We start from the raw sequence: 12,175 nt of genomic DNA on the forward strand, positions 1-12,175 counted from the left end.
CTTTGAGGATGAACCGCAAAAGATCAGATATTGTTTTGACAGATCCATCCCGTTGACAACGCGCTTCCTTTTAGAGTTGGCTCGTGAGTGAACGATTCGTTCGAAAGGAACGGATCCTTTCAGTGAAGGAGAGTGAACGAATCACTTCCTAAAGTGATTCGTTCTTTTTTTCCTTTCATATATAACTTCAACCAGTAGATGTCAGTAAAGCCCATTGAAGCTGGTGCTACCTCGCCGTAAAACAAAACGAAGAAGAAAATCAGCCAATCAGCAGCGCCAGCGAGCGTTAGATGGAGGAGGGACTTTACGAGTCAGTGACGTAACTTCCCGTTCACGAACGAGTCGTGAATTGCATTTCCCGTTCACCAACGAACGAATCTGTGAGTGAACGAAGCACTCACTGAGTGAATCACTCACTGAGTTAATCACTCACTGAGTGAAGTGAATCACTCACTGAGTGATTCGCATTTCCAGTTCACCGCGAGAACGGATCAATGAGGGAACGAATCCTGGCTTTCCCGTTCGCGAACGAGTTAATGAGTGAAATGCCTTCTTGTGCATCAACGGATTTTGCGTCTCCTGGCGTGGAATATGGAAGCCAGAATGTAGATTTACGATTTACTTACAGTAGGTTTTAAATACCGTTTTTTTCCGTGTATAATACGCAAAATTTAACTAATTTATTGTCCTAAAATCTGGGGTGCGCATTATACATGGGTACAATTTTTTTAAATCTTTTTTTTTTTAATTTAATTTTTTTTTTTTTAATTTAATTTTTTTTTTTTTTTTTTTTTTTTTTTAAGAAAATCATGGTACTGGTACGAGTATTGATTCATGTATTGTTCTCTTGTCATGTTGTGAAAGAATGTGGGTTGAATAAATACCGAAAGAACAATAGTGTGTTTGTACTGTGCTCTGGTCATTTCGTCAAAGAAGGGATAATAGTCCTCTTCTCTTCTTGACTGACAATGAATGTGATAGTTTAATACAATCAGCAAATAACAAAATGCGTATTACAGGTAATATTTTATTTCACAACACTTTGCCTTGTTCCTTTCGTCTCTGCTGTTCACTTCAAACACGCTCCATACGAACGCAATGCTCTCGTATCAGACGCTTGCTCGATCACCTGCTCGTTTGCTGTCACAATGTACCCTACACAAATCCGAAACATTTGTTGCGGCTCCGAGTCACGACGAGGGGCAAGTTTTGGTTTCCGAGGGTGTTTTTATTCCTCTTCAACGTCTCTCCCATACAGAGCCGCCTTTTTCACATGTCCGCACGTCACTTTCCTCTCTTTTCATCTGATCGCGGTGGTGCCTTTACGGGCAGTCGGAGAAATCAACGCCAACAAAAAAAATACATCCAGCCTAGTTAAGACCATACCAAAGACTATAAAAATGGGACCCATTGCCTCCCTGCGTGTGTGACGATCATTGGGACTTAAAAAAAAAAGAAAAAAAAAAAAATAATAATAATAATTGGGTGCGTATTATACATGGGTACAGGCTTTTTTCCAGCATCAACATGCCATTGTTAGGGTGCGTATTATACATGGGGGCGTATTATACACGGAAAAAAACGGTAACATGTATGCATATATATGCCTAAATATTGTTATCCAATATATCGACTGCAGTTTCACATTAGATTGCTGGTTTGAGATGTACTTTAATTATTATTATTATTATTATTTTAATAAACATTTAAGTTATAACTTGTCTGGTGTTTTATTCTTTGTTTTTATATTCGCCAATCAAAACAAAAATCAGACATTTGGTTAACTGCTTTATATGACAATATGTATATGGAGGATTCATTGAACGATTCGTTTGAACGAATCTTTTGGGTGAACTGATTCAAAAGATTCCGTTCACTTAAAAGAAGTGGAATGCACATCACTACTTCCTTTATCGGAGCTTTGGCTCGCTTCCTTGACAGACTACGCTGATGTTCGTTCGGTCACGTGACTTTTTTTAAAGCGATACGCGCACCGAAACGGGGCTTCGCTCTATGAGCTCGACACATGCGCCGACGCATCGGTGTTGCCGGACCCATCACTAATGAAAACAAAACATTACAAACATTTACAAACAAAAGTGTAAGAGTTAGCTTCATCCATGACCCTGAGCAGGATAAGTGTTCAGATATGATGAGTGGCGAGATGGGTGCTGGATGAATGTTGGCCGTGCTCCCGATTGACACGATTGCGTGCGTGCCCTCTCCGTACAGAATTGACCTTCTTGGCTGGCTCTTGGCCAGGGTTGCAAACTTTCCTCAGCGGCTCTGCAGAGAAATCATTTCCAAATTCAGTTTGTACTTTTAATACGATTTTTTTGTCTTTTTTTTTTTTTTGGATAGGGGGCGGTCACTTGCCAGCTTAAATCACCTTTTAATTCCGGATGACTCTGGCTGACATTGCGTAAGAGGGAAATATACTTCTGGTCTCCATCATCATTTCCTAAAGTGAAAAAGTACACGTACATTTGAGTCGTGTTAGTATATACTGTGTCCTTCAAAAGCAATGGGAGGGATAAGATACATCTCAATTTATAGGGGAGGTCAACCCAACAATGTCATTTGTGAAACTGAGTAAAACAGTCAAATTCACCCATTTTAATGCATCCCAGAGGGATTTAATCGCTTTGTGTAACATCTCAAACTATGTCGCCAAATATGTTTCCGGATTCTGATATAAGGTTGTATTTCTTCAGAAAGGAACAGGAGGGTGAGGAGGACTCACGACAAACTTGTAGGAGGACATAATGCTGTCTCTCTGCCAGCAGGCCGCTTGCCAGATCCACACTGAGTTGCTTGGTTTCTAAATTCACTACTCTCCCGTTGCGGCTCATCAGGTCCACACACTCTGTCGGACACAACAGCACCCGTCTTTGTCAAATACACCCATCGGTTTTGAAAGTCTATATATTTGTCTTTTCCCTGGAGGCTGTTACTTTTCAAATTTCATATTGCGAATATCATGCAGTGTTTTGTAAAAACAGAAGAAACTTACTATCGGGTCACAAGTATGTTTTCTGTACTGTGTACCTTTACTCATTGTTAAGCCCAAAATGCAAATAAAGTTAATTAGTGAGTTTACAAATGACTAAAAGGGTTGTTGGAAGAACCAGAAAATAGTCACACAACTGATAAAAGCATTAATTAATACCGTTCAAGTCCACACCACAGCGCTCCTTTAAATTGTGGACAAAGTGTATCAGTTTGCAGTTGATGTTAAACAATTCCATTTTGCTTTCTAGAAGGAAAAAAAAGATGATTGTAAGTGGTACACGCAACATGATATGTACAGAATCACAAATAAAACAATGATGACTACAGTAGGCTAAAATATAGGCAATGTGAATATTTCTAACCTCCAAACAGGACGGTGACAAACATTTCTCCTTCTGATTCAAAGCTTGTTTTCCTCCGTCGTTTGAGATCTTGTCAGGTTCCAGCCTCATGTGCTTATGTCAAAGGGACCAGGGAGTTACCAACATGCAGAGGTCAACAATGGAGGCTGTTAAATCGGTTTTGTGGTCCACACAAAGACTCAGCTTGCAAGGAGACACTGTATGTATGAGATACAAAGATGGCAAACACACACACATACACACACACACACACACTCATGCATTGCACCATCGCGTCCCGTAAAATCCAGATCTTGTTAAATGTGTGAAAAGGGGGGATCACTGTGGTCGGTCTCCATGGATTTTCTACACAGAGACAGAAAGGCACTCTGCACTCTGAAAGAGCCATATATTATGGTCTGCCACAAAATTCTGAACAAAAAAGTTGAATCTAGTTAAGCAATCTTATTCTTAAGCATAGAAATGTATGTGTCTAAATTTGTAGTGCCCACTTTCCTTGTTCCGGCACCGAGATGAGCCAATCATTGGAAGTAATGTCATAAAACCTACAATGCAGAGGATGAAGTGTGATGAAACATACTGAAACATATGCCCCAACACCTTGCGAGTTTTGGCAACAGTTATATATATATATATATATATATATATTTCATATATAAATAAATAAAATTGTGTTCTAGTGTACCAAAAATTACTTCAATCGGAAAATCAATTTTGATTTAAAAGATGTGAGTGCGTTGAATTGAACCGGTGTAGAAAATGGATTCATCAAATAAAAAATGAACGTGCATCTTCTATTTTTAATTAAATACTGATCAGTGTCAGATTAGGTGTACTTTGCAAAACTCGCCAGCAGGTGTCAGTGTTGGGAGGTGAGAGGGGAAGTCTTGCTTGGCGGTTTCCCCTTTTTACAATGAATAGTTGAACTCAGCAGGGAGTTGAAATGAAAGCACGGGCGAGGTTGCAGTCGTTGCTCACAATATGTACACGAGCACTGATCCATGACGAACCTCAGCGAAAATGGTACAAATTAACAAAATTGTGGAAGGTTGCGTGGTGGCCAAACCATTATAATTTTTGAGAGAGGACCCAAATCATGATATCTTGAAATTAAAAGAGTGTAGGGCAGGCAGTGTGAAATTTAATCACGCATTGCATTTTACAGCATGTTTATTAAATGTGTTGAACGACTGAGAGCTTGTCTGATATAGTTCTGAATCATAGGTATCAAACTTAAGGCCCGGGGGCCAGAAACGGCCCGCCCCATCATTTTTTGAGGCCCGCGAAGACAAATTGTGCGTCGACGTCACGTGTCAATATTACAATTACAAATTGTCTTCATTTCACAAAATAAAGGTATTGCTAGAAATGTTTATTACCATTCATCTTTTTAAAATATTGGAACAGTTTTTACTCGTCTCTTATTTTAAAATTTGATATTCATCAATTTGTTGTGTAGCCTATACTGTATATAATTTATGGCGTTGACAGTCATAATGGCCCTCCGAAGGAAACTATGATTATGATGTGGCCTGCGACAAAAGTGAGTTTAACACCCCTGTTCTGAATGGTGAATAGCAGCAAGCAAAAATGTTGTCCTTATGTTTTACTGTTGCAACATGAGATGCATTTTACCCCTCTGAGCAACCCCATCCAAACAGAAACCGAGGACAAAGACCCTGGTAGTTTGTGTGGTAAATGTTTGAAAAGTACTTTCGCCCCCCGGGGAACATTTCAAACAGAAGTAGGTCCTGACTCCTCTAACCGGAACTCACAGGGGAACTGAAAGTAACGCTGGGAAAATAAAGAGCTCCAAAGATAGTCTGACTGATTAAATATGATTTTCCCAGGATGAGTAAACCAGATTTTCCAAATCTAATATGAGAGATGAGTCCAACCGCAAACCCCAATTTCAATAAAGTTAGGATCTTGTGTAATGTAATGTAAATAAAAAACAGTGTCTCTTTTCATCTTTACCCTCCCCTCAAAAAGAACCGTGCGATATTTTGCAAATGATCATTTCCCCCGAAACAAATGTAATCGTTTAATATGAGAGTGTTTATCATTTTTTTATTTTTGCTTTCAAGACAACAAACAGTAAGGTATCATGAAATGAACATGACAAGAACATTTTGCGAGAACATAATTGCCTGATTGTGGTATGAAAATGTCTTTCGCATGCCACTTGCACATAATTCCTCAAATACACAGTAAACAGACAACAATGGCGACATTTTGGATTTTTGAATATGTTACTATATATTGGATCGTCAGACCGACACTTTCTATTTCTACGTCACTCACACATGCGTTTTTTGTTTGCGTTTAAACCACAGCTTTCCAAGTAATTTTGCTCACAGGTCTCCCTCAGACTGCTTTTATGGCTCGAAAAAAAAAATCAGCAAATGCATTGTCAAAAGGAGAAGAGCAGACCTGTTTTAGAGAAAAGAGAGGAAGACAACACAAAAGTGGATACACAGATTGTTTAATATTTCATTATTGTGCCTGTCACCACGCATCACTGCCGAGGATAAACTGAACAAAGATACACGATTTATAGAAAATACATATGTTTCTGAATAATTTTCTGTATCACCCCTGATGATGATGACTAATACATGTCACGGCACATCAGTGGCTGGTTTCAAGAGCTGTTCGGCATACACAAGGATTTCAAAAAAACATTTGACCAGAGTAATGGTGATGACTGCGCTGTGCATGTCAGGACACTTTAGTCAGCTCGCTCAGGCTGCTTTCCCTGTTCAGCCTGTTCAACTGTGGTTCCACCTGCGTGACACTCTGGTTCTCTGCTTCTTTACTTTCCTCCACACCCGCCGATGCCGCCAAATAATGCCGTTGATGACACGTGGGTATTTGAGTCAATCTGATGGGATCCAATTTGGGACCATTAGGCACGACAAGCGACAGAGGTGTTTGGGATACCGCCAACAGACCGCCTCCGACAGGGGAGACGCGAGCGGAGTTTTCAGAAATGCTGTCGCCCTGCTCAGACCAAAGGTCAAGGCTGAGGCCGTTGGCCTTGAGCCTGATGGAGTCGGTGAAGCTGCTGTGAAGCGAATTGCGCTTACTGCCTCTTTTCTCCGGCAGCTCTTGCCGACCCAAGATGTGGCGGTGGATTATTTTCCGGAAGGTTTGCCGGAACTCCCGGATGCGGTACGCGTAGATGAACGGGTTGACCACCGAGTTGCCGTGCGACAGGATAATGGCCACGTACATGATGAAGAGCGGCGGACGGTGACACTTGGGGCAAAAAAGAGTGAAGCAGTTGATGATATGTAAGGGCAGCCAGCAGACGGCAAACAGGCCCACTATGATGGCCAGAGATTTGGCAGCTTGGACCTCTTTCTGGAGAGTGGAGCGTGACTTTTCCCCGTGAACCGCTTTGACCTCAATCAGCTTGAGCTGGTGGCGAGCTGCCATGAAGATACATAGGTAGATGGCCAGCATCAGCAGCAGAGGAATCATGACGCAGGCAAGAAAGTTAAAGTACACCATATAATCCATAACCACCACCTCCTCAAAGAGGCACGTCATCAGACCCGGTGGGCACTCGCTGTCTTCCTTCTCAGACAACTTGTGCCAGCCCATCATGGGAGTCAGGCCGATGAGAATGGAGAGAACCCAGCAGACTGCGATGATGTACTGCGCCCGCTTGCCCGTCACCAGACTGTTGTACCTTCAATGGGAGACAACAGCCTGATAAGCAACATCATCATCATCATCAGATGTCTGCATGGATGAAGAGTTGCAGGAAGTCAGGAACAGCCAGGTCAACTGGCGGAGCTAGAATCTTTTTCTTTGGGGGCTATCTTAGGTGGTCCTCAAAACAAAACATAAAAAATCTTTTGAAAAAACATTTAAAAAAATATCAGAAAACACTGATAAAGATTTATTATTTGCATCTTTGCATATTTCAGGGGGGGGGGGGGGGGGGGGTTGGTGCCCCCGCGGCTGCCTGTCTAGCGCCGTGAGTGGCCAGGCATATGAAGGACTGATCAAAATCTACAACCAACATTCTAATATGTGTTCCATACAGTTTCTGTCACACACAAAGGTCTATCTCTCTTAATTTTGTGAGATTTCTCTTGGCAGCACAGTCACAGAAATTCGTAAGTAACATGACAATAAACTTTATGTGCTGCTGTAAATTTGCCAGTCCAAAGTAGATGAAACAATTGCAAGTGACAATTTACAACTAATAAAAAAAAAGTGTTTTGAATAAACAATGACAGATTTATGTATTCGGCATTAATAAATCCCACTAATAAACAAAATATGTTTTGAATAAACAATGACAGATTTATGTATTCGGCATAATAAATCCAATGTGCTTAAAGTACTTTTGAACGAGTGTACGTACGTATTCATTCATCATGAATTATTCAAATCAAAGGTACTTAATAGGTTATTAAATTGACATGCATAAACTTTAGGTACATTTCAGATACTTAAAACCATTAAATGCATCTTGAAATCTTGCCCAGAATTTTTCATAATAATAAACTAAACCATGATTCCTTTTTCTGAGAGAACTGTGTTTCATGTAGTATTTCAGCCTCTGTTTAATCATCAGCGTCTCTAATCATTTAGTGTTTTACTCTTGCGTCATGTTATTTGATAAATATTGATTCTGAACTGCCGAGGACAGCGCTGTCATTCCTAATGTCTAAGTTTGGTATGAATCACAATACGGTCTCTTCCTGGGCTTAAAGAGGGGGAAAGGGGGATAAACAAACAAGTCTGTAAGTATTTCTATTTTCAGGGTGCATGCCACAGTGTGGGAGAGCAGCTTTGTTTCGATCACATTCTGCAGATGTTAAAGTGCAAAATGTCAAAACAACAGCCCTCCTCCGCTGCAAGAAAAGCCAAAGGAGGAGATGCTGTCAAGTGGTTTCAGTTGAGTGAAACAGTGCGTGCGTGCATGCGTGTGCCCTGGAAACAGGAAACACAATGTGGTCTCAGACGTTACAAAGGTCACAGTTGAAATGTGTCCCAACAATACCTTCACTGGCATGCAAAGGGATGAGTTTTTAAATATAGTCTGCGGAAGCAATTAGAGCCAAATGCATTTTATTGCTCCGGGGAGACACGGCCTCCTGGGGGGTGCCATTTCTGGCCACACTCAGCTGTGACTTTAGGGTTCAAATGTCACATCTGCGCTGTCAAGTACATATGTGTTAGTGACACTCCTGCTTTGGGCCGACCGACATCGCCATCAACGACTAAAATGTTGAATAAATATTTTTGAAATGAATACTGTTCCTAATTGTTGAGCAGATATTTTTCAGCTAAACATGACACAAGATAATGACAAAAAAATCTGCTTTTGACAATATACCTGTTGGTAACATTTGGGAATGTACTCATAGTCCTAAAATGCAACTCTGAAAAATGGATGTAATTTTTGGCGTCATGTTCTTAATCATTATAAGAGACTCTACATTTAAAAAACTAAAATAAAGATGTTACCACTTACCAAATTAAAAAATATATTAGGTTCAACTCTACATCCTTTCAAACGTATTTATTTATTTATTTAATTGAAAGTCGGCATTAAAGCACTTTGTGATGCTGGTTGGTCCCCTTTTGTTTTAATGATCATTGTTTCATATAAACGCATGATATGTAACGAACACATTTACTACGACAAATGTGAACCAAAAATCCCTTTGTCAAAAACATGCTTGACAATATACAAAATATCGTTCATATTTTGGCTTTGACTTTTACTGTGATTAATAAAACTGAACCAGGTTGAATGCCAGTCTTAATTGATGAAAACGAAGAAGTGTTCATTTGAGAATACTCCTTGTCTATTTCAACTTTATTTCATATATTACCATCGTAATGTTCACTTTATAGCTACATTTAAAGAAATGTGATTACTACATTCAGAGCTTCCAAACCAACAGAGACATGCAGCAGCTTTTCAAGCAATTGGGGCTGTGTTAGTATCAAGGAGATGAACCAAAACTGACCTGAGAGGTAACTTGATTGCAATGTAGCGGTCCATAGCAATGGCCAGCAGACTGAAGATGGAGCTCTGGGTGAGAACGAGCACGAAGCATGCAATGAAGAGGCACCCGTAGAATTTGGAGCAGAAGCCAATACTGATAACAATGGAGAAGGGAATGGCCAACACGCCCACGGCGATGTCAGCCACAGCCAGCGACACCACAAAGAAGTTGGTGTTGCTCTGCAGGTTGCTGTTGAGGAACACGGCCCAGCAGACCAGCACGTTGCCCAACACGGAGAAGATGGCAATCAGCAGCTCCACCGTGATGTAAATGCCAGAGGCGGCGGGGTTTTCCAGCATGATGAGAAAAGAGGATATGTTACCAGTGAGGAGGGAGGAGGCCTCACCTCAACTATCATAGTTACGGCCTGGCTACCACTGAGCTCAGCATCTTGACCTCTAAGCTTCGGCATCTAACGCCAAGACTCATTCCCGCTTGAGACAGCATCAATTGCATCCTCTCCCACCAAAAGCTCTTCTGCTCTTCAGATCCGTGCAGGTCCTTCCCCTCTGTGGATTTTTCCCATGAATCTCTCGAGGGGGTGAGATGTTACCAGCAACGCACACCAATGGAACATTCAGTTGCTGCAGAGAAGAGAAGGAAGAAATGCTCTTACAATGAAGGAAGTGTATGTACCACACAAGCTTGCATGACATATGCAGTATGAAGAGAAATAACATAATGATGATAGTTACAAATACTCAAATATTCAAATGTGTGTGTGTGTGTGTGTGTGTGTGTGTGTGTGTGTGTGTGTGTGTGTGTGTGTGTGTGTGTGTGTGTGTGTGTGTGTGTGTGTGTGTGTGTGTGTGTGTGTGTGTGGATGGCAAGCAAAGTTACTTCAGCTTGCAGAGCTGCACAGAGATGAAACAAGAGGTCTACCATAGGAAGTGGATAGAAACAAAAGCAAGCTGCCTCTCATTGTGGTTCACCACACCATAAATGCAAATGATGTTGGGACAATCACTTGTGATAAGCACTCTTTCATTCTATTGTATTTTTTTTGTCGGTTTATCCGTGAAACATGCTCTTCTTAACAATTACTCTGTCTTAATTTTGAATTTACAGTGTCGTAATTTAGAATAAAATACACAGGTTGTGGCTGTGCAATATTGGGAATTTATGGACAATATATATATATATAAATAATCCCCAACTAAATTTAGAAGACATTTCTCGGACACTCCATTAGGTACATTTTCACATGCTCATCCAATCCTCACAGCACAAAATAGCAAAATAATTATTGAAATTAAATTAAAAATAAATTATTAAAATAGCACGTCGTTGCTGGTGTTATTGAAGCTGCAAATATCATGTTTGTTGTATATGCTGTGAAAGTTTAACCAACAGATTGAATGAACCAACTGAGTATTTGGATCATAACATGAATTTTGGTGTCCCTCAAATTGTCAAAGTGTCTGTTTGATCACACCACACTAAATCTAGAGCGTATGGATTTATGTTCAGCCTTTGCCTTGAAGGATTTTCCTCAACCGAATTTCTATCAATAAAAGCGACATACCTGATTTAATTTCTTTCTTGTCCATGCAGTTTCTTGTCTCCTTTATCTCGGCCGACTCCTGCTCTCAACGTGAATATTACTGTTCAATAGCGTCAGCTTTGGCTTTTTTTTTTTTTTTTTTTTTATCACTCAAACAGAAGAGGCACACCCTCTTTACATGCAGCGTGATGAGTGGCTGTTTGTTGTTCAGCCAAGGAGCAGCTAAAAGCCTGCTCTGTGGACAGATGTAGGCCTATCTCTTGATGACACATTAAAGTGTGACACGTGAGACGGGCAGCGAGTCATGCAGATATGCTTTTTACCCAGGACGCCAAACCATAATTTCTTTTTTATCTCATTGTTTACAATTGCTCATGGCTTGGGATCATTGAGATCTGTTGACCTTTACTTTAAATGGATTACAAGATCCTTAATGGACAAATATGCTATGTCATGGCAAATATACAATTTAGGTCACAAGTATTTGGTCAGTGAATCAGATTTGATTATTTTGCTTTCTTACACACAACACAATAGTCAAGATGTTATTGAAGTTGATTTCAAGCTTCAAATGTCACAACAATATGACATTTACAATTGAGGAGATATAACTATTTTATGCTGACTGCATGTTCAGGGACTCCTAAATGTGCAGGCAAAATGACAAATATAACTTCATTTTAAAACTTGGATGGAGTTTTCTTCCTGTAAATGCTTTGCTCGGCCTTCCCAGCTATGTCTTGTCATCTTCACTTTTATCTTAAGATGACAAACATGAGAACCACCATCAATAGTGAAGTACATAAAAGACAGATTATCCTTGTCTTTAAAAGCCCCCAATGTTCTGGACTCAGATTCAAGGGCGACACAGGTCAATTTAGCTTCCATGGGAAAATAAATGTATGGCAAAAGGTTGTGCTTAAGATCCAAAAGATACATCTTTTTTTTTTACCAATGGGGAGGCAACGTGACAGCATTGGTATTTAATGGAATTTATTGATGTCACTGCTGACAGAAATATCCAGATGAGCTGTGATGCATGAGTAACTATATAACTATACTGTCTGTTTGCTCATTTTCAACCAAAATATTTGTGAGCGCCCTATGGCAAAACCCAGATAACAGGCGAGCCATAATACTCGTTACCTGAAACACTATGATGTCATTTTCAGTCGACAGCAAGTGGCTAAATGACCGTCCCCTGAGATGGATAAAAAATTGTCTGGATTTTATTGTTCAATTCATATTGCACAAATGCA

General features: G+C 40.3%; 3 protein-coding genes across 3 annotated transcripts in view; all 3 read right to left on the reverse strand.

Annotated features, from left to right (window-relative positions):
• Positions 1-12,175, reverse strand: part of LOC119127745 (gastrula zinc finger protein XlCGF8.2DB-like) — a 235,055-nt gene that overhangs the window by 93,054 nt on the left and 129,826 nt on the right. The window lies entirely within an intron of this gene.
• Positions 1,823-3,898, reverse strand: LOC119127757 (uncharacterized protein C22orf15). The gene is made up of 5 exons (XM_037259864.1): positions 3,375-3,898; positions 3,170-3,256; positions 2,744-2,866; positions 2,390-2,461; positions 1,823-2,286 (listed from the first exon to the last, which is right to left on the reverse strand). Exons 1-5 carry the CDS (start codon positions 3,397-3,399, stop codon positions 2,144-2,146), a joined length of 450 nt encoding a protein of 149 aa, XP_037115759.1. The 5' UTR covers positions 3,400-3,898; the 3' UTR covers positions 1,823-2,143.
• Positions 5,557-11,080, reverse strand: adora2aa (adenosine A2a receptor a). Its single transcript, XM_037259837.1, has 3 exons — positions 10,938-11,080; positions 9,374-9,996; positions 5,557-7,071 (listed from the first exon to the last, which is right to left on the reverse strand). Exons 2-3 carry the CDS (start codon positions 9,709-9,711, stop codon positions 6,096-6,098), a joined length of 1,314 nt encoding a protein of 437 aa, XP_037115732.1. The 5' UTR covers positions 9,712-9,996; positions 10,938-11,080; the 3' UTR covers positions 5,557-6,095.

Source organism: Syngnathus acus, chromosome 9 (genome assembly GCF_901709675.1).
Source record: "Syngnathus acus chromosome 9, fSynAcu1.2, whole genome shotgun sequence".
Taxonomy (NCBI): Eukaryota; Metazoa; Chordata; class Actinopteri; order Syngnathiformes; family Syngnathidae; genus Syngnathus; species Syngnathus acus.

Excerpts from the sequence above, each read along its gene's own strand:
- LOC119127757 (XM_037259864.1), bottom strand. The coding sequence starts at position 3,399 with ATGTTTGTCACCGTCCTGTTTGGAG. Across the intron at positions 2,867-3,169 it reads CTGTGGTGTGGACTTGAACG|AGTGTGTGGACCTGATGAGC; the intron begins GTATTAATTAAT and ends TGTGTCCGACAG. Across the intron at positions 2,462-2,743 it reads TGTCCTCCTACAAGTTTGTC|GAAATGATGATGGAGACCAG; the intron begins GTGAGTCCTCCT and ends TTTTCACTTTAG.
- adora2aa (XM_037259837.1), bottom strand. The coding sequence starts at position 9,711 with ATGCTGGAAAACCCCGCCGCCTCTGGCATTTACATCACGGTGGAGCTG. Across the intron at positions 7,072-9,373 it reads GCAATCAAGTTACCTCTCAG|GTACAACAGTCTGGTGACGG; the intron begins GTCAGTTTTGGT and ends CTCCCATTGAAG.